Below are 22445 nucleotides of genomic sequence, written 5' to 3' on the forward strand. Positions count from 1 at the left end.
GGAAAGGCACGCCCTGGAGGGTACGGCCGGCCACCGCCTGGTCCAGGAAGAGCCAGTGTTTGCCGGACTCCAGCTGGAACCATTCCACGAAGGTGCGCAGCTGTGCTGCCTGAAAGTACAGGGTGAGGTCGGGCACGCCGACCCCCCCGTTCGCCGGGGGCAGAGTGGCGAGAGTGTGCTTAAACCTAGGTCGCCGGCCGTTCCAAATGAACCGTGACAGTTCCGATTGGGTTTGTTGGAGCCAACCCTTCGGGGGGTTCAAGGGGAGCGTCTGAAACAGATACAGGATCTGCGGCAGCAGTGTCATTTTGACTGTGGCAATTCTGCCCAGCCATGACAGTGTAAGCGGCTTCCAACGCCGGAGCTGCTCCCGAAGTTTGAGTGTGAGGGCCTCGTAATTGACTCGCGCAGTACCCCTGACAGTAGGAGCCAGGCGAACGCCCAGGTACGGGACGGTTGCGTCCGACCACTGTATCTTGAATTCCGATCTAATCTCGGCCACCACGTCTGGGCTCAGGGAGATGTTCAGGGCTTCAGATTTGGCTTCGTTGATTTTAAAACCCGAGGCCAGGGCAAAGGTGTGGAGTTCCACAAAGAGAGCCCGCAGGGATTGCATGGGGTCGGTAAGGGACAGCAAGACGTCATCAGCGTACAGGCTGATCTTATGCGTGTCGGCACCAAATTTTATACCAGATATGAGCGCATGCTGCCGCACCCTCTGAGCCATCGGCTCCATATATAGAGCGAATAGAAGCGGCGACAGGGGGCAGCCCTGACGCGTGCCTCTGCCTATGTCGAATCTCAGGGAGGTATGACCGTTCACCCTGACCGTGGCGTTGGGCCGGCGATAGCAATTGAAGATGCGGTGGCGGAGTTTCTCCCCAAATCCGAAGTGGCGGAGAACCTGGTCGAGGTAGGGCCAGTGCACTCTGTCGAATGCTTTCTCCGCATCGATGGTGAGGAGCATGCAGCCCGGTTTAGTGCGCGACCCGGCCTCAATGAGGTGCAGCACTCGCCTGGTGTTGTCGCTGGTCTGCCGTTGGGGGATAAAGCCCGCTTGGTCAGGGTCTACCAGCTGCTGCATGTATGGTGCAATGCGGCCCGCCAGAATGCCTGTGTAGAGCTTCAAGTCTACATTCAGCAGCGAGATGGGCCTGTATGAGCTACACGTCGCTGGGTCGCGGCCCGGTTTGGGAATGACAGAGATGGACGCCTCCAGCAGGTCCGGGTGGATGGCACCAGGCGTGTCAAAGGTGTTAAACAGGTCGCGCAAGAGGGGGGCAAACTGCTGGCAAAAGGTCTTGTAGAAGGCCGCGGTATAGCCATCGGGTCCCGGGGATTTCCCCACCTTGAGGCGGGCAATAGCAGAGATGACTTCCTCCAGGCCAATGGGCCGTTCCAGAAAGTCCGCTTGAGCCTGGTTGAGGGAGGGGAGCTTCGCACCCTGCAGGTAGGCCGGGCCGGCAAGTGGGTCCAGGTGGTCCGCGTCGTATAGCGCCGCATAAAAGTTGCCAAAGGTTGCCGCAATCGCCGCGTCTTCCGTGATCTGGCTGCCATCAGCCGCCAAGAGGGAGCGCACCTGCTGCCGTTGGGTTTGCGCCCGTAGTCTACTTGCCAGAAGCTTCCCGCATCGGTCGCCTCCGGTGTAATAGGCGTGCTTAAGGCGCATAGCGGCGTATTCCGCTACATCTTGATCCAAAGCTGCTAACATTTTCCGCTCGCGCATAATTGGCACCATGCCCTCGCCGCCCCCGTGCGTTGGTGCATCTGTTCTAGTTCCGCCACCCGTTGTGTAAGCTCGGCACGCTTCAGCGCCCTGTCCCTGTTGTTGGCTGTGGCTATGGAGATGAGTTCCCCGCGGAGGACCGCCTTCAGGGCTGCCCACTGAGTGGCCTTCGAAGTGTCATCATTGGCATTGTGTTCCAAAAAGTGGTCAATCGCAGCTGTGAGGCGGGTTTGGGTGTCGGGCAACTGCAAGAGGCCGTCTCGCAGCCTCCAGTGTCGTTGCGGAGCTGGCATGGCGCCCATACGAAGTGTCGTTACCACTGGGGAATGATCCGAGAGCGCGGCTGGCAGTATCTCCACCTCCTCGACCTGCAGCGCTAGTTGAGAGGAGCACAGGAAATAATCCAGCCTCGCATACGTCTTGTGCGCCGCCGAGTAGTACGTGTATGCTATGGTCTGGGGATGCGTGTGTCGCCATAAATCTATGAGGCCCAAGTCTGCCACATGCGCGTGTCCTGCTGCAGTGAGTGCTCCCACCTGCCCGGATCTCTGGCCTGAGCGGTCTGCCGTGTTGTGAAAAACAATGTTAAGGTCTCCCCCCAACAGCAAGTGCGTGTGTGTGGTGGATGTAGCGGTCTCTAGTGCCGTATGTAAGAATCCTTCCTGTCCCTCGTTCGGGCCATAGACTGAACCCACTAGCAAGGTATGGCCTGCAATCTGGAAGCTGTAAAGCAAAAGTCGCCCTCTAATTTCCGCTTCTTTCTGGAGGACCCTCCCCTCGAAGGACTTAGCCACTAGAATCGCCACCCCTGCTGCTTTCTTCGGGGAGGAGGAGAAGAACTGCCAGGGAAAGGCGCGTGATTTGAGTCTATGCTGATCGCTGCGAACAAGGTGTGTTTCCTGGAGTAGGCAGATATCCGCCTTGGAGCGCTCGAGACAGGAGAGAATCGCTTTGCGCTTGTTCGGACTATTAAGACCCCGCACATTAAGCGAAAGCACTGTTAGGTGACGTGTCATGTCTGGGGTAATAAGGAAGATGCCAATCCCCACCCGGAGGTGGCCGCCATAGACCAACAGGCTGCAAGAGACGCTGCGCAGGAAGTCCTACCGACTCCTACCGTGATGTCAGAAGCCCCTGGACAAGGAGAGCCCACCCGCCCCTCCCCCACCTCCCCCAACACCCCCCCATCCCCAACTGCCCCCCCCAACCTCAGCTCAACTGGAGCGACCCCTTCCCCCGGGTCCCCCTCTCCCTAGGAGCAACTCCTTCCCGCCCCTCCCCCCCATCCTGCATCACCCCCCAACTCTCCCCCCCAACTGGTAAAGAAATGAGGTCCAACATTGTCCCAGGTCCAGTCTCAAGGCCACTGGACCCGTGGTAGAGTACGTCCGTAGAATGGAAGCAGTGGCAGCAGTGCGAGCAGGTCGGTCCTCCCCTAGCACTCCGCTGTAGGCGAAGAGTCAGAGTCTCCATCCGGGAAGGCCAACAAGCACTCTGCTTTCGCCCCCGCCGCCGGACTGGTCTGGCCCGACCCGGCCAAGTCCTGTGGAACTAGTGCGGTTCCCTCCCAGCGGTCAGCCATTGTTCGTTTGCGCCAGGCCCTGCGCCACGGTTTCCACCGCAGCCCGCTGCCCCTCCTCTATCTCAGTAGCCGCGGGGCGCCTCGGTTTGCGTCTGCGGCGTTGCTGTTGCCAGCGTCCTGGGGTCGCCTCGTTGGGGGCCCCTTCACCCAGTGGGCCGTCGTCGACCGCCGGCTCGTCAAGTCCCAGTACGCGGCAAGCGTCCCTGAGGGAACGCGGCTGGTGAAGTACATTGCCTAGCCGAAACACCAAGCGGAAAGGGTGCCCCCAGCTATAGGAGATGTTGCGTTTTCTCAGTTCCGCTGTCACTGGCCGAAAGGTGCGCCGCTTCTCCAGTGTAAGTGCGGCCAGATCCTGGTACAACGTCGGCGAGTGGTCGCCAAAGGTGATCTTGTCCAACTGGCGGGCCTTGCTCAGGATCTCCTCCTTCGTTCTGTAGTCCTGTACACACACCAGGATGTCCGCCGGGTGAGCAGCGCCGGCCCTCGGCGGACCCGTCCGGTGGGCTCTGTCCAGTCGCAAGGGGGCGTCCGCCTGTCGGCCCAGGATGTGGTTGAAGAGGCCCGCGTGAACTGAAAGAGGTCTTCCGTGTCCGGGGACAGTTGTACTCCTCTGATCCTGATGTTATGCCGCCTGGAGCGATTCTCCAGATCCTCGGCATGCGTTTGGAGGTCCACCTGTTGGTCATGTATGCGGGCCAGTTCCTGCCTTAGGGCCTCAATTTCGGTGTCCCGTGTATCACTTTTCGCCTCCAGGTCCGCCACCCTTTCCCCTATGGCGTTGGTATCGCGGCGGACCTCCTTGATCTCGTCCTGAAGCTCCTTCTTTAGGGCATGGATGTCTTCCCGCAAACTGGAGAACAGGGATTCCAGGAATGACCGCGTGACCGGGCCCTCGGGGTCCGTTCCTCTGGAGGGCGACGCGGCTTCCACCTTCTTCTCTGCGTCACCCCGGGGATTGGGCCCCGCTTGTCCATTCCGCTTCCCCATGGTGGTGGGGGTGAAGAGGTCCTTTATGGTGCGGTCTTTCTTGGTCCTCCCGCCAGACATGCCCCCCCGGGTCCCCCAGCCGCGGCCGTCGACCACCTCCTCTGCTGGCCGCGGGTAGGCCCCTGGGCCTCGGGGAAGACCCTCCGGGCCGGGATGACCGGCGCTTCCTGCGTAGCGTGATACACTCAGGCCGGAACTGCGCCGGGGGACGGGGCCCTCCACTCGCTATGGTGTCCAGGAACGTCCTCAGGCCAGTGCCCGGGTAGGTGACAGGGTCGGGCTCTTGGTCGGGCTCCTCGTGCAGGCGGGCTCTGTGTGCTGCTGAATGTGCCTCCCGGGTAGGCGCGGGCGCCGGAGCTCTGGGCCGCCGCACGAGAAGGCGGGCAGGGAGGTAGCAGGACTCTGGTGCCACGCACGATGTCGGCGGTTGCAGGGCCCGTACCCGGTCTAAGCCGCGGCCCACCGCGGCCTCGGTGCCTGGTCGCCTACAATGGCGGTTGTGCAAAGGGGGGGGGGGCCCGGCGGCACTGTCACTCCCCCCCCGAACTTCTACCTCGCCGTGCTGGGTTGCGGGTCTCAGGGCCGTGCTGCGGGTCCCAGGGCTGTGCTGCGGGTCTCAGGGGCTCACACGAGTCCTCCAGGCGGCGTTCCACCGCGGCCCCGGGTACCAGCCGTCCAAAATGGCGGGCCGCCGCCGAGGTCCGCGCTGCGGCGCCAACTCCTCTCCTGCCAGGCGCGCCGGGATGCAGGCGACGTGCGAGGGGGGGGGGGCCGGTGTCACTCTCCCACCCCCCCCGTACCTCTCTCCTCCGCCGTGAAGTGCTGCAGGGGCCTCGCGGCCGGTTTCTGGGGCTCGCGCAGGTCCTCCAGGCGGCTCCGCCAGGCCCGGCGGCAGGAGCCGGCAGCCGCCCGGGCAGTGTGCGCGCCAATCTGGAGTGGGGCGGCAGGTCCGCAGAAGCTCCCACGTGAAGTCGTGGGGAGCCTCGCACGGCTCCGTGCGGGCCGGACCCGCCGCTTCAGTCAGTACCTGCCTCAGGCGATCCCCGGCGGCTCCGTGGCTCCGCCCTCCTCGGCCTCGCTCTCCGCCGTGCCCTGGTCTCGTGGGGCGCGCTAGGCCTCACTCTCCGCAGCGTCTGCGGCCGAACGCCGCAAGGGTCAGGCCGCCTCCGGTCGCAGCGCCGGTCCCGAAGGTCGTCGCAGGGCAGGCGCCGGCACCAGGGGCTCCCTGGGGTCACTCTCGGCCGGGCAGGTGCTGTGATAGTGCTAGATGCAGTGACCGGCGGCGGGAGCTCAGAGAGGCACGTCCTCTCACACCGCCATCTTGGCCACGCCCCCCGGGAGACATCTTTAATCTTGCTATCCTTCTCAAGCTGCTCTTGTGTTGGGTTCTGTTGAATACTGTTCCATTTTTTCTTACGTGTATATTTACTTTTGCATTGTGCCTTAGCTTTATACTGGCTTTCTCACGGTTTGAATAATGTGTTCTTTTCAAAATTTCAAGACACATTTCTGAACAAATAAAATAAATCACTTAAGGGCTATTTTTAATTTGAGTCCTCGAAGCATCAAGACTTTTTTTGACGTTTGAGATAACATATTCCAAATGATCATTCTCTACTTTGTGGGGGGTGGGTACAATTCCAAGTGACGTTATGGTTCTCTACAAACTGAAAAGATGATATAGCTTATCAGCAAATGTACATTATCTTTGATTAGGTGGGTGGTCAGGAAATACAAATTATGTGTATATTTCGCAGATAAATAATGTATTTAAATACAATCGGCGTTTCCCATGCCATCCCAAGATAAATTGAAATTTATTATGTTCTTTCTTATTCAGGTTCAAGTGTTTTTACTCATGGAACAGGAGCTAACAGCAGATGAAGATATTTCGAGGTAAAACCTGGTACCAGTTTTGTTACACTACACTCCATACTCTTTAAGTTAAGCTGAAAGTCCTTCAGATACATTATTTTTTGTAATTGTCTGCTGCATTTATCAAGATGGCCAGCACCTTTCTGTATAATCAGTTTCCTGTTAATTTTTACCTTGTAAGGCATTTACAAAACTAATGGAACCAACCTGTTGAGTGTTCGTCTTGGTAAAAAATCAACTAAGAGCTCTCTCCAGGTTGGATTTGTTAGCATTCTGAATTCTCCTTGGCCTGATTTGTTCTTTCAGGCTCTTAGAAAACGCCCCACTTTACTTTTTTCTCCGTTTCTTTTTTTTCTTTTTTTGGGGGGAGTGGGTCTCAATCCTCTCTCTCAGTAACACCCCCTACGCCCGAGCCTCTGAATTCTCTTTCCTCTTGGTACTTCTGAATTCGTCATCTCTCTTTTCGTCTCTATTTTTTCAAGCCTCCATGCTTCTCTGCTCTTGTACTTGTTGTCCTCCTCCCCCTTGATGTTGTTTTATCTACTCATTTTCCAACTTTTTTGCCCTGTACCTTTGCACTCCCTGGCTCCTCTTCTTATGCGACCTCCTGCTGCCTCTACTTCTCCCCGCCAACTCCTTCAAACATTCCCTCTCCGTTTTTAATTTTTTTTTTTTAATTTATGACTTTTCTTTCCATCCTCTCCTGATCCTTATCATCTGGGTCTTATTAGGTATATAAAACAAACCCTTGGTCTGCGATTCCTTAATTTTTTCAATTATTTGTTCTTACTCTTCCTAAAATTTTTATGAACTGTAAAACGTTTTTGTTAATTGATATATATGTTCAACCTTGAACTGCGTCCTGCATCTGATATATTTTTCCCAAAAATCATGAGATTTTTTTCCTTCTTATTGCTTTTTCTCCACAATGGAGATGCACATGCCTGGGCTCCTCTGGCTCATGTTTTCCATTTTGGATTTTAAAAAATGAGTTAGTGCTCCCTTACACTGATAAATAATCCTGCATTTCGGCAGACCTTTTCTGTCAACAGTCTAGCAAATTCAAATATTTAGCTTCTATTTGGATTAATCCAAAGTGGTTTACTAGATCACACAGTGCTCTGAGATTTTATCTTTCATATTTAATGTGTGCTTGCCACCTTTTGCTAAATCACAGAGTGCTATAGTGATGATATCCCTGTCTGCTCCCACGAGGCTTAGGGTAAAAGCACGTTAATGGTATTAAATTGTCAGCCATAGTATGCATCCAAAGCTTTTTTCACAGTATGAACTTTTATGATATACTACCTTTCCGCCAATTATAGAAACTTCTAGTGGCACATTCAAAGTATAAGACCGCTCCAGGGTGCAATGTACTTCTGGGTATGTGTTGCATTCCAAAAATAGGAGCATATTAGGATTATAAATCAGTATCAATATTGGCTATTCTGTCTACCCAGTATAGGAATATGTTTAGAATGTAAATCACTGATGAATATACATTTCAAACCACGTATAATAATACATTAGTAGTGTTGTTTATTGCTAGTTATGCATTCAACACCAAGTAGAGGAATATACGAGGCATGCCATTTGCTGCTTCCTGGGCCGTTTATGAAAAGTATTTGAAAGCAGTAGGGGTCTAATTCACTGCTAGTTATGTCTCTGCATTGAATAGTGATACATTAGGAGTATAAATCACTGCTACTTATGGTAAATATAGAAATACATTAGGAAAGTATTTCACTCAAGCAAAGGAGATCATTTGTGGTATAATTCACTGGTGATTATGCTTTTTATACCAAGGTTAGGAATTAATTGGAGATCTATTTCTCTGCAGTGTATACATAATTGCTATGCATAGTTGCAATCTGGGGGCATAATGTAGGAACGATTGAGGCATACAATGCAGTGCTGGTTATGTGTTGTATATCCAGTATAGTAAAAAGACTGCAATAGGATAGTGTACATACAGGGTGTAACTGCACCAATGAAAAAGCTATTGAAAAAGTGGGGCCTTCCACTGGGACATTAAAGGGCCAATTACTAGACACTGGGGAAAGGCTCCGGATGTTGAAAAAACAGAGCTGAGGAAGCTGAGGGGAAGGCCCGCAGGAATAACCTATTCCTGGAGGGCCTGCCAGAACGGATTAAGGGTACAGACATGGTTGCTGTTCTGAAAAGCTGGTATGGGATAAGATTGCCCCGGAAGGACTGTTCCACTTCTTTGCCCTTGAGCTGGCGCACAAGCTCCCAGCTCGACTGTTGTCATCAGGGGCACCACCCAGGCCGGCTGTGACCAGGCTGTTACATTACCATGATAGAGATCACATTCTACAGCAGGCACGGACAAAGGGGAAACTAAACACTGAAAACAATAGCATGCTACTCTTCCCAGACTTTACTATGACTGTGCAGAATCACCAGGCATCATTTATGGAGGTTGAGAAGTGACTCAGGGAGATGAATGCCCAGTATACCATGCTTTCCCAGTGAGGTTCCATCTTGACGTGGGAGCATAATTTGTCCCTGATCCGAAAGATGTGTGGGACTGGATTGATTTGCCACCGCATAGCACTGGGTCCTCCAAGGCCTGCCAGCAGCCATGGCGGTCGGGCACACGGAGGTCAGCTGTGAGACGTATTCCTACCAAGGCCTGACAACAAGACAGACAATGATGACCAGTGGCCGCGGCGGCAACCATTGCTGATTCTGGGAGTTGAAAACATCTGGAAGTGGATAGAGACGTAAAGCATGACAGGTCTATTGGGCTGCTGACAGACTATGTGACTGATTCGGGACCGGACCAAGACCTTCCCCACATCACTCCGAGTTCGGCTAATGATATTATATGGCACTGGTTGACAATAGCTGCTTTGAATAACCCTGCATGGCATCCCCGGGTGGGGGGTTTGTTGTACTCTGCCCTGTTGGGGCCTCTATTCAGCGGGAGGGTGGCAAGGAGTACTCCCATGCTCATGGACATTGACTACTTTCTATGGTGAGTTGCGAGTCTGGGGGTGCTGTTACCTGTGAACCTGTTCCTCCCCCCGCCCTGCTGTTCTCCTTGTGCGACACTGCCATGGCTGTTTGATATTCTTTCTAGTAATTGGTTTAGATGGAGGAATGTTGCCTTACTGTCCGGGGGGGGGGGGGGGGGGGGGGTGTTGGGTTTAGATTTGTTGACGGGCCAGTATGGGGTACAATGGCTATATGTACTTAGAAATTAGTGGCTGGGGTGTATACTGCTGTGGATATTGCCTCTGTAGTGAGAAAAATAGGTGTTGCACATCATAATGTCAGGGGATCTCACGCATACAAAAAGGTTCTATCCTGGAATGTCGAGGTCTCAATAATATGACTAAATGGTATAAGGTGCAGGCTTAATTGAAACGTAGGGGTGGTTAATACCATGTTCGCATGCTTAACATTTGGCATACTTCCATATGCAATATTGGTTGAGTCAACGAGAAGTTTGAGGTTTTACTGGGGATAGATGGCTATGCAATAATAGATAGCCCAATGATTCTACTTTCCTGTATGTTTTGCTTGGGTAGTCAGTGAGTATCTCCCTCAAATTCTTATCAAGTTGCAGATTTTTCCAATTCCTGTTTAGTATTTGCTTTAATTCTCAATGCCTGCAATGATAATCCATGATCAGGCGAATGCTGTTTTCTTCTTTTGGTTTCTTTCTGCGGGCTATTAGCAGCTCTGTTCTTTTGCCAGCCTGTGCTCTTTCTGCTGCATTTTTGAGGACTTTAAATAGATAGGCTCTTGATAAGACTCTCATTTGCATTTCCTGTATCTGTTCCTCAAAATCTGCATCATCTGAACAGTTCCATTTGGCCATTAACATTTCTCCAAAACGAACGCTACACTTTTGGATCCCTGCTGTTGGCATGTAGAATGCTATTGCGGGATGTGGCTTTCCGATAGACTTTGGTAATTAATTTCACGTCTTTGATGAATGCCTCAAGATCCAAGAAAGTTATCTGTTGTGAGCTGATGGTGTGGGTAAAACCCAACTTGTAGGCATTTTGATTCCAATACAAGATGAATTGTTCCAGGTCCTTGATGTCCTTCTCCCTGATCAGGAAGAGATCATCATTGAGCCTTGTCAATATCCTTACATGGTCTAGTGTGTCCTGGTCCCCATCCGTCCACACTGTTTCTGTTTCCCAATACCCCATAAGTAGATTTTTAGGTTGGAGCAAAGGATGTCCCCATCAGCGTGCCCTGCTTTTGTAGGTAATGGGTTCCATCAAAGATAAATACATTATGGGTCAAACAGAAACTGGGTGTTTTCATGAGCATGTTTGAATGCTCCATGTAGGTTACTGATCGTGCTCTGAGAAAGCATTTATATGCTGTTAAGCCATCCTCATGTCAGATGGATTTGTAGAGCGAGAATACATCTACCTTTGTCAAGAGATAGTTGTCTTTCCATGGAATTTCCCGAATGTTGGTTAAAAAGTCCATGGAATCTCTTAAATAAGATGTTGTTTATTTTTCGGTTGTGTTGCTGCTTATGCCATGTACTTTGAGCGTTCCTGGATGACCATATTCCCTCCTACTACATACTGACAAATATCAAAATCTATTTGGTAAAAAGTTACATGGTTGCACTCGTTGCGACTGTGTCAACATATTAAAAAAAATTACGGCTGCAAGTAACCAATCACTCATGGAAGATATGAATAAGTGCATACTAATGAACATCACATTTCAAAATCAGTTTTGGAAACACTGACATGATTGCACTCGTTGTGACTGTGTCATCTAATTGCATCAATTAAGGACTGTAGCCAATTTATTTATAGACACTATCCGATCAAAACAAATATATACGGACTTTGTCAATGTTCACTGAACACCTCAATTAAACATAAAAAATTGGATGGGAGCGCACTAAAATACACAGGGTACACGCAGCCGCTGTTCCAACACCTGTTTCTTCTTGGAGGCACTTGGTGCCCACAATACCCATGGCAATTTCTCGTTCTATACTTGTTACAGCAGCAGTCAAAAAACAAATTAGTTTTACATATTCATCATTCATAGGCACTTGGTGTGCATCATTCAAATAGGTTTCACAGCTCAAGTAGCTTTAAAATTCACTAGAACCATCACGTTTTGGAACTTCACAAAGCTAATTACGTTCATTCCATCAAGAAGTCCAATTCTTAGATCATATCGGAGTCAATCTGTAAAAAGCAGTATGAAAAACAGAAAGTCCCTATTTTTCAAATTAATATACCTTGCGTATAACTCAGATAAAAAATCTCCAGATCACCACTATTACCAAGAATGGGTCAGAAAGCCAACTTGTATCTCCAGTAATCATAATTTCTACAAATGCACTAATAATTCTTCTTCCTAATTCATCCCTGACGGTGCAGTGCATCCGGCTTTCAGAATGAACCTCTTTAGCCGTACTATAGCTCTGATCATTATTGGTTACTGCCCGCATGCGCTCTAATATGTGCTTTTTAGCAGGAAAAATAGTTGAACCAATATACCACTTGCCACAAGGGCAGACAGTGACATATACCATGTAATATGTTTTGTTTTGCATATTATAAGTTTCACTATGAGCCACTTCTTTCATGTCTGTGCAAGTACAGCCTCCTGAGTATTAGTGCTGTATTGGAATGCTTTGCACTGTCCACATCGTATAAACCCTTTCCCAGGTTTTCACCAAATCTTTGGTTTGGGACCTATGCACCAGTAGATCTATTAGAGATGTATTTCTTTTAAAGGTTAGAGATGGGCAAACGCCCACCCTATCTTTCAAAATTGGATCATGCAAAAAAAATCCCATCTCTTCTGCAAAATCTGTCTAAATGTGTGTGCTCACTAAGTAAACTTTGTTATAAAGCGTATGGGTTTATCGCCTGTGCTACTCTAGGTTTGGTCAAAAGTGTTAGGCCTGCAGTCGGGTTGCACTGTCATTGCAGTGGGTGGCATAGTGAGCGCTGCAGCCCGCTAGTGGCATTTAACTTACAGACCCTAGGCACACTTTGTACCATAGTCTAGGGACTAATAGGTAATTAAAATATGACAATTAGAAGTATAGCTATATTTTACATGTTTTATGGGGTCAGAGCACATGCACTGGGGCCTGGTTAGCAGAGCCCCAGCATGCAAATTAAAAAAAAAACAGCAGCATCAGTAAAATAAAAAAATGGGGGTGATCATGCAAAAAGAAGCATTTTCTTACAGTGGTTCATTGTCAGGGGTTGTCATGTAGTGTGTTATCTACACATGAAACGGCACCAACTCTGTGAGCGACCACCACCCTTTGTTTCTCTGAAATGGACTCATTGCAAGCAGGTTTGGAGTATCACTCCTTGCAGCCATCGTTAGAAGCCACAGACTCCTACGCCGACGACACCCAGCTGATACTCTACCTCACCAACGAACCCACAGCTGCCTTTCACAGCGGAATGAAGGCTGTTGCAACCTGGATGAGAGACAGCTGCCTCAATTTCAACTTTGGCAAGACCAAAGTACTCAACCTGATATCCGCCCCCTCAGCCTGGGATGATTCCGGATGGCCCGCCGCAATAGGATCCCCCCCTCCCCTGACCCCTAAGGACCACGCACGCACATTCAGATGGATCCCCACAGATTCCAGAAAAACGGTCACCCGTGCTCTCATAGCCAGCAGAATTGACTATGGCAAAGCACTCTAAGCCGCCGTCACCCAGAAACAGCTCCGGAGATGTCCAAAATGCTGCAGCCCATCCAGACTGGTCCTAGACATCCCCCGCCGCAGTTACATAACACAACACCTCCGACAACTCCACTGACTCCCAGTCAGCAAGAGAATCACCTTCAAGCTCCTCACACATGGCTACAAAGTTCTCCACGATGCGGGACCAGAATATCTGAACCACTGCCTCGCATTCCACACACCCGCCAGACAACTCCGCTCCGCCCAACTCTCCCTGGCCTCCTTGCCACGGATCCATAAGACCAGAACCGGAGGAAGATTCTTCTTCTACCTCGCCACCAAGACCCGGAACACCATGCCCCTTCACCTCAGGCAATCCGCATCGTTGACCCAATTCAGGAAGGACCTCAAGACCTGGCTCTTTGACTGAACCTCCACACCCAGATGGATCAGTAGCCCCTCCCCCGCAGCACTTTGAGACTCTCACAGGTGAGTAGCCACGCTATATAACTCCTTTTTGATTAATTGATTGAAGTTGATAAAAGCAGAAAGACGGACATATCCAAAGATGAGCGAAATAAGTACAATCCTGATGGTATATATTCTTGTTTACAATGTTCAAACTATGATAACATTATCAAAACAGAATCAAGTTTTAAAGGAGTTAAAATCAGAGCATGTTTTACATGTGCAAGTTTATACATAATATACAGCACCCTTGCCCATGTTGTTTGTATTAAGTTGGACTACCACCCAAACCAGCTAAAGTGTTGTGTGCCAGAAGAAGATATCGGTTATGGATTGACATGAGGTCTATCTTTGGTGCATTAGCACCAAACATGACTGTAAGACATGTGAAAAAGCCTCCTTTGTATACCCCTAAGCCATCAGGGAGTAGGAAGCCAGATTTTACATCAATGGGCATAAAAAGCGAGGTTGCTTCTGATCTCGATCCCGGTTATAAGCCTGGTCCGGATCACCCTACTCAGGTAAGCCAATGACAAAGTTGAGAGGAAAGTAAAAAAGGTAGCGTTGGAAAAATAAGCAAGGCTCTTTGATGAACAAATGCTGCTGATCTCAAGAAAGGCCTTACAGCTGATTTTCAGAAACCCAACACTGCCTTTGTCTTCCTCGTTACAACCGATAGTGCCTCAAACTCTTCTGGACCTTGTTGATTCTGCAGTACGTTTAGGCCTTTAAGAGGCCATGCTGGAGATTTTCAAATGATTCTGGTTCCCTCTGGTGCGCCTTCTAGCTGCACATACCCAATGGAAGGTCCAGATACATTGATTTGAGCAGGCTGTTCACAGAGCAGACTTGGCACACTCCACTTCTGATGCCAAGCTGTGCATCCATTCTCTGCTTGCCGGTAGTTCATCCATTGGCAGGGCTGATTCCAGCTCTGGCTTCAGCTACAGACATAGATTTTGATTATTCTTCAGACATAGTTCAATTAATGTCACACTATACAATCATAAAGGCCCAACCAGAAATGCAGGAAGACTCATCTAGTTCTTCTACTTTGGCAGCAATACCTCAGGACTATAGAGGCTGTTTTTGGGTTCAAGTCTGAAACAATAAAAGGTCTTTGTTGGACCTAGATTTACCAAGTCACCTAGGGTAGCCTGGCCTAGAGTAAGACAGTCAGATCCTCGAAGCACAAGTGTAAAGGTTGCGCACCACCCTGTAGTAACTTAATGCACTTCCACACAAAAACAACACTACACCAATGTTTTGGAAAAATATGGATTGATTTATAAAAATAGTTTCATTTCACTTTATCTTTTTACACCATTGTTTCTCCTTATACTTCTTTCCACATTTAAGGTTTGAATTCACATTGCAAGGTCATTCTATATTTTCTTTCCAACACTTACATAAAAGTTCCGCATATACTTTTACCCAGCCTAAAGAAGATAGAGCTAGACAGGCTTACTGGCAGGTAATATGCTACTGGAATTTCCCAAAGGACCTTCACCTTGACGAAAAGGTTCTCTACCACCTTTTCCTTAGGCAAATGACACAGACCTTGAATCTTTTAGAAAATAACAGATATCATTCTCTCTATCATCCAGATTGAACCATATATTCACTTCTCCTAGAGGAACTCGGCATGAGAAGGTTCTGCTTTCATCTGTACATTTCCCCCTTCAGGATGCCTGCTCAATTCTGCCCGAAGCTCCCCCTGTACGTTTCAATCAAATGGCCAGTTAGTGTCTGGCAGATGTGCCTTTTTTTTTGATAGGGTTTTTGGCAAAATTCTTGTCCCCTACTTCTCCTACACTTTCCAGTTCAGAATACTGTCAATCGTCTACTCCCCACCGGTTCCTTTCCAGACTACTCAGCACTTTACACTTTCTGGGGGTCAGCGCTGTAAGCTTAGAATGGAGCCAGGCTCCGCTAGGCACTCACCACAGCACTCCTCGACGAACGGCTCTCTGACCGGGTGTGGGCCCACGGAGCAGCCACCGATGCCGGGACCGCCCCGCACTTCTCACCGCAGCGCTCCCACAGGGTCAAAGGCCACTCGGCGCCGTCCGATGCACTCCTCTCAATTCAGCACCAACGAACCTGCGCACTACTCCACGTCGACGAGGCGCCCCTTCCGATGCCCTCTCACACGGCGGCTGGGCCTGCGCACTGCACGTTGGGAAGACACTGCTCCTGACGCTCACCCACAGCTACTGGGCCTGCGCTCTGCACGTTGAGGAGACACTTCTCCTGGCGCTCTTCTCCGGGCGGCTTCCTCCTCGCTGCTCACACTCGCCGACGATCCTGCCTCCTCTGTTCAGCTTCCTTGGACGTCGCTCCACCTTCCTCTGTTACCCACAGGGGAACTCAGCGCCAGGCAGGGCGCTCACGAGGTCACTGGATCCCTGCACAGGGAGACCTCAACGAGTGACCAGTCAGCTTCTGACATAGAGATGGGGTTGATTAGAGCTCCGCCACTTCCAGGTATGGTCCTGCAGAATTGGGGGTTTCTCGTCCCCTCAATGGCGACACCTCAGACACAAACACCTGGGCCCATTACCTTAGGATTACTAAGGGGTTGTTCAGGAGTTTCCAGATGGGATCTTTTACGGCAGGGGTCGGTCAGCACTAGGTGGGGATGGGTCAGTACAGGAGAACGGCTGGCCCGCAAGTCAATCCTACTCCCTGTAAGCACTATCCTCCACCTCAGAATTGCCTCTCTCCACACCAGTCCCACCCCATGAAAACACTGGGTACCAACAAAATGGCTGCCCAGCATTCCGCCTTATATAGGCTGACCCTCAAAGGTCCAGAAGGGACCAGAAGGTTCTGGAATGATCCTATTCTATCCTATGGGTCAAGTCTAAGCAGTGGCAGTTATGGCAGTTGTTTACCACCATTTTGTGAGCCTGGATAGTTTTTAGTCAGGAAGGGCACCTAAGCCCAGAGATAAAAGACCATGAGGGCAGAGAACACCCAACCCCTAGGACAACACCGCAAAAGGTTAAGTGGACATAAAAAGATAAAAAGGGTATGAGGGGCAAAAAGGGGACAAAATAAATAATTAATAGGAGGGGCTACGCAAAAGGCCAGACAGGTCTAACAGTCTTCATTACCAACATGATTACAGTGATGAGTAGGCGGCTGATAACTTCCTACTCCCTCATTGTATTGCCTAGCCACCTATCAGGAACCCATGTTAGCTTGGCCTTTGGTATTCTAACCGAAGAAAGCACATCTTTCGTTTTTGTGTTTAGGAGGTTGGCCGATGTGCTAGAACTGCCTCTCCAAGTTCATCAATCAATCATTCAGGGAATTGTAACCGCGCTACTCACCCGAGAGGGTTAAAGGTGCTGGGGGGGAGGGAGGTTGGTCAGCAGTTCCGCTCATCCAAAGAGACAGGTCTTAAGGGCCTTCCTGAAGGTATCCAGGGAGAGGGCGTGTCCTAGGTCGATCGGGAGTTCATTCCAGGTCTTGGCCATGACGTAGGAGAAGGCTCTTCCCCAGCTCTGGCTCTTTAGATGCATGGGGTCACAGGGAGGAAGAGGTTGGCGGTCAGAGGTCTCCTTTATGTACGTGGAGGGTGATTCTGTCATTTAGGTATTGGAGGCCGATGTTTTGTAGGCATAGATGAGTTCCTTGAAAGTGACTCTCTTCTCAACGGTGAGCCAGTGGAGTTTTCGTAGTTTTTGGCTGATGTGTTCGTGTCGGGGGATATCGAGAACGAGTCTGGCGGTTGTGTTCTGTATTGTCTGGAGCCTGCGGAGTAGGGACTTGTTGATGACGGCATAGAGGGCGTTTCCGTAGTGCAGCCTGCTGGTGATGAGTGTGTGGATGACTGTCTTCCTTGACTTGGTGGGATCCATTTGAAAGTCTTACGGAGGATGGGGAGGGTGTTGAAGAAGCTGGAGGCGACGGCGTTGACCTGACGGTTAATGGAGAGGGAAGAATCGAGTACGATGCGGATGCGGAGGGTGTTGAAGAAGCTGGAGGCGACGGCGTTGACCTGACGGTTAATGGAGAGGGAAGAATCGAGTACGATGCTGAGGTTTCTCGCGTGATCCATGGGGGTGGGTGGGGGTTTGCAGAGGGCGGTGGGCCACCAGGTGGTGTTCCATGCTGAAGGGGTGGTTACGAGGACTTCTGTTTTCTCTGGGTTGAGTTTTAGGCAACTGTTGCTCATCCAGGCTGCGACGTCCTGCATTCCATCCTGGAAGTTGAGCCTGGTGGTGGGGTCCTTGGTGAGGGAGAGGATGAGTTGGGTGTTGTCAGCGTAGGATACTATGTTGGTGCTGTGCTGTTGGACAATGGGGGTCATGTAGATGTTGAAGAGGGTAGGGCTGAGCGACGATCCTTGAGTGACTCCGCAGTTGACTTCTGTGGGTTCGGAGAGGAAGGGAGGCAGTCTGACCTTTGGCTTCTGCCAGTGAGGATCAGATCCAGTCGAGGGGAGTTCCTTGTATGCCGGCGTCGTGGGAATCCGGATTGAGAGGGGTAGAGAATGACGTTGTCTTCGATGAACTTCGTCAGCTCTGTGTTAATGGTCTTCTCAGGGACTTTTGCCACGAAGGGGAAGAGCCAGTAGTTTTTGAGGTCCTTAGGTTCTGCTGAGGGCTTCTTGAGCAGGGGCCTGACCTCTGCGTGCTTCCAGTCATCAGGGAACACGCCGGTCTTGAAGGTGGTGTTGATGGTGTGTCGTAGTTCTGGTGCGATGGTGTTGGCAGCTCTGTGGTAGTTGTGGGTGAGCAGGGGTCAGTAGAGGCCCTAAGGGGATGCCTTTCATGGTTGAGGCGGTCTCTTCTGTCGGGATCTGAGTCCAGGAGGAGAAGGTGGGCTGGCTGGTCTCCGCAGCAATCCCGCCCTGTGTCACCACACAGGGCGGGATTGCTGCGGAGTCAGGCGTGTGGTCGTTGAAGTTGTCGTAGTCAAGTCAAGTCAAAACAAGCTTTATTGGATTACATTTAAAATCATAAAAGCAACAAGACGGCATAAATTTAAAAATTGATTACAATGTAACAAAGTTGTCGTAGAGGTATGTAATCTTCAGGTGGAAGTAGGATCCAAGCTTGTCGCAGAGGTCCTGGGAGAGAGTGATATCCAAGGCATGGCCGCATGGGTTGGCGAATTCTTGGGTGACGCTGAAGAACTCCTTCGAGTTACTGGAGTTGGCGAGGACTTTTGATGGTTCTGATGTGTTGGTGCTATTTCGTCATGCCGTCCTTGTAGGTGGTGTAGTTTCCGGGTGTCTTTCTGTTTCTCCAGTTCTTTTCCAGGTGTCTGCAGCTGTGCCTGGCTTCTTGGAGTTCGGTGGTGAACCATGCAGGTATTTGGGGACATTGTCTGTCGGCGTTTTGTTGCGGGGCAAGCTTGTCTGCGCAGTTGGAGATCCATGTGTGGAGTTCCCTGGCTGCGAGGTTGGCTTTGGTTGCGAAGGAGGGGGTGCTGCGGTTGAGGGTGGAGCTGAGCTGGTCTTCGGTGACTCTGTTCCAGTTCCTTTACGGGGCACGGAGCGAGTCTGTGTGGCTTGTGTTTGTCGATGAGGAAATGTACGCAGTGGAGGTCGGTCCATGGGGGTTGGGTGGTGTGGCTGAAGTGTACGCTGTTTCCTCCTGTGAAGATGGGGTTGAGGGTGTGTCCAGCCTTGTGGGTTGGTGCTGTGATGAGTTGCTTCAGTCCGATGTTGGCGAGATTGTCACAGAGGGTGGTGTAGTTGGGGTCGCTGGGGTTGTCCAGATGGACGTTCAGGTCTCCAATGGGTATGTAGCTGAGGAACCTAAGGCATTTCTTCTTACTGATATTTATCAACTAAATTCTTCTACATCAGAGCCCCCTTGCTATTTAACAAACCTCTGATACTCCTGATTATCTCTGCCTGGTCAAACCATGTTCTAAACTGGTGGTGAATTGTCCTATTGCTAGCCACCAAATACGTGCTCTTGATAACCCTATGTTTTGACACAGCATCCCTCTTCTGAGAGCCTTGTGGTACAGGCCTCCACTTGCAAGGTGAATCCTAACTTCTTTCCTTTGGCTTCTGCGGACAAAGAATTCAAGATAACTTACTGATGCAATAGGCAGAAAAGGTTTTTCTTTGAGCAGTTTGACCTGGTGTTCTTTGAATGCTATCTCCTGTTCTGTTGGAACAGTCACACCCTCTGTGGAATGACCCGTGAGATTTTTACTGTGCTACTTGGAGACCTTAGTAATAACTTTGCGCATAAATAATATAAGATGGACACGACTGAGCTAAACAAATTTGTGTGTTCTGTCCTGAACACCACATACTCTTGTCATTTTCAGGCAACTTGCGTGGATGAGCTTCCCCAGATTTTCTGTAGATGTCTAGGCTTCATTGATGGATCTGCCAAGGCTTCATTGTTGGACCTGGTTTTGGATGGTCTCAGACCTTTTGGAGAAGAGTTATGGGTGGCTATGGGGCATTTCTAAAACAAAGTTGCAGCCACCTTCTTGGGATTGTGATCTCCTCGCCACCAATTCAACCAGCACTACAGGAAGTTCTGGAGTTACATCATGGACGTGGTCTTCCTACAGTAGTAGCATCACAGGCGATCCAGCAATATAAAAAGACTTGCCAGGTGTTCAAGTCAGTGGCAAGAGTCAAGGGCAGTAACCAACATCACACCAGAAAACCGTTTCAAAATCCTTTAGTTTACTCTTGATTGGACACCCTGGGCCAGTAGCGAACTAGAGAAAAGATTACACATCTCATAGTCAGTCTCGCAGCCACTTCAGACCTATGGATCCTCTGGATTGTCCAGACTGATTATTCCCTTACCTTTCTAGACACCGCCACTCACATTCTCCATATTCTAAACAAGATTTCAGTGGAAGATGCCAGTATTCTTTCCATGTAATAATTGATGTTCCTCACCATAGGGGCTTTCGAGCTTGTACCCGAGGCAGCGCTAAGAACAGGATGTTAATTTTGTCACTTCATCGTCCCCAAGAATCAGAAGTGTTTGTAACGGATCTTAAACTTCTAAGTTTTGAACTCATCCCTCAGATAATGAGGCTTTGATGGAATCCCTGGATCTGCCGGTCAGGCAGCCCCCCAGGAAATATCTCCGATTTGTGGTGGGGTAAGATCACTTTCAGTTTACCGTCCTGCCTTTCGGTCTTACATCAGCCCATCAGGTGTTTACAAAGGTCTTGTCAGTGGTTGCGGCACATTTTTGCAGGTCAAGGATAAATGCATTCCTGTACCTTGAAACCTGGCTAATGAAGATGATATTGTCTCAGCTAGTATCACTCTGCCTTGAGAAAATGAAAATATTGTCATCCACCCTGGTGGTCTTCCATCAATAAATCCAAGGTTCTTCCGCTTTTATAGTAACTGCCCTTTATTGGGGCCGTCTTGGACATGTTCACCTGGAAGCCCGCCACAGCTAATCTGTGGCATTCCGGCTATGATCCTGATTTGACAGGTGCAAGCTTCTGTTTCAGTCTTGAGAGCTGGTTAGTGTCTTGCATTATGCTAGTACCCTACACTTTGAGGAACATCGAAACTCTTTAGTGGAACCTGTGCCTGCAGTAGGAAGCACATTGAGAAAGCCTCTCAGACAACATCAGTATCACCAACGAGGTAGGTCAGGGGCCCCAGTTGTGGAAGACCGACATCAGTCTTACACATGGCATGCTCTCATTACTCGCGCTGGAGGTCATAGTGGTAACTGATGCATCGTCTCTTAGTTGGGGTGGTCACCCAGATGATGTGGTGGTCAAAGACCTCTTAACTCCATTAGAGAAGCACAACCACATAATCCATAACATCTCCGGTGTGAAGTGCCTCTCACCTGAATTCATACCGAGTACATTTTAAATAATAAAAAACACCCACCTTATCTCGTTCTGCAAGAGACGCAAAAAAATATCTTTATTTAGTTTGGGTAAAAGAGTCTTCTCCTACGAGCACAAAAGAAAGCAAGGACATCACTTTCTAATATGTGTCCATGAACATTGCAGACCACAGAACAACAATGTCTAACTATAATAAATGCGGCATGACATTTTTTTCCGGTTAGTGAAAAGCATGTTCAAATCATCATCTCCAAAAGAATCTAAGTTAGAATGGAAAACTAACATGGAGCCTGAATGTAATCCTTATAATGTGGTGCCTGGTGAAAACATATAACAGCAGGAGTCTAGACAAATCCTTGATACATTAATGGTCCAATTTTTAACATATGTGTGAACAAAATCCAAAAGATCACATTATTCATGCATTCCTTGTCATTTACGACTCCGGTAACAAATTGGGAATTACATAGGCCTCCGAATGAGGGCCTCAATATGGAGTTTTTTAGTTTTGAAGCAGATCCCCATAAGAATATACATTTTTCCCAATTATTCCTCTGAAGAAAGTACAATGATTAATTGTTCAAAAAACTAAAGCATTGTGACAATCTGTACTAACTTTTGGTAACAATGCCTTTTTTGTTAACTGAGTACCTGAAGTTTCGTTGCTGTGCATTTGATCATTGAACTTGCCCCTTGTGTGATGTAACACTTTTTGATATGTGTCTTTGTAATTTTCCTGCAAATATTTTGTTATTCAGAATAAGATCTTGATAAATTGACACAGTTTAGATGCTTGCACCGCATTATGTATCTGAAAGAGACACGTTAGTGATAGATTCCTTACCTTAGAATATCCCCAGGCGTCAGACTGGATCCGGAAAGTTTTGCGTAGCAGTACCCTTGCGCGTCGGTAGGCGTCGTCTGCGGCTCCGCGTCCGTCGTCGGCGTCGTGGGCGCCGTGATGACGTCGTCGGAGTACTTAGACGCCGCCTCCGCGTGCTGACGTCAGTTCTTCTTTTTTCCGCGCCAGCCAGCGCAGATCTGAAAAGAGCAGTTCCCTAGTCATTTTTTGACTAAACTTTTTGATCTATTTCGAAGTCTTTACGACTCCGACGGTGCCGTTAGGGTTGCCCGGCTTCAAGCATTGCGACGAGTGCGACCGTACCATGTCGGTCACGGATCCCCACCGCTTGTGCCTGATGTGTTTGGGCGTCGACCATGATGACGAGGCCTGCTCCGACTGTCTGGCCCTCTCGAGGAAGGCCAGGCGGGAGCGGTCCCGCAGGCGACTCGAGATCCGCCAGTCGGCC

The 22445-nt window shown here is 49.7% G+C and overlaps 1 protein-coding gene across 2 annotated transcripts in view; it reads left to right on the forward strand.

The window, feature by feature from the left end:
* The window catches only part of DOP1A (DOP1 leucine zipper like protein A), a 1079867-nt gene that overhangs the window by 1005715 nt on the left and 51707 nt on the right, over positions 1-22445 (forward strand). For both annotated transcript variants that reach the window (XM_086926553.1, XM_086926552.1), the window contains one exon: positions 6136-6191. In XM_086926553.1, the coding sequence (XP_086782679.1) occupies positions 6136-6191 (56 nt within the window). The remainder of the gene's footprint in view (positions 1-6135; positions 6192-22445) is intronic.

This window comes from Lissotriton vulgaris, chromosome 6 (assembly GCF_964263255.1).
Source record: "Lissotriton vulgaris chromosome 6, aLisVul1.2, whole genome shotgun sequence".
In the NCBI taxonomy this organism is placed as follows: Eukaryota; Metazoa; Chordata; class Amphibia; order Caudata; family Salamandridae; genus Lissotriton; species Lissotriton vulgaris.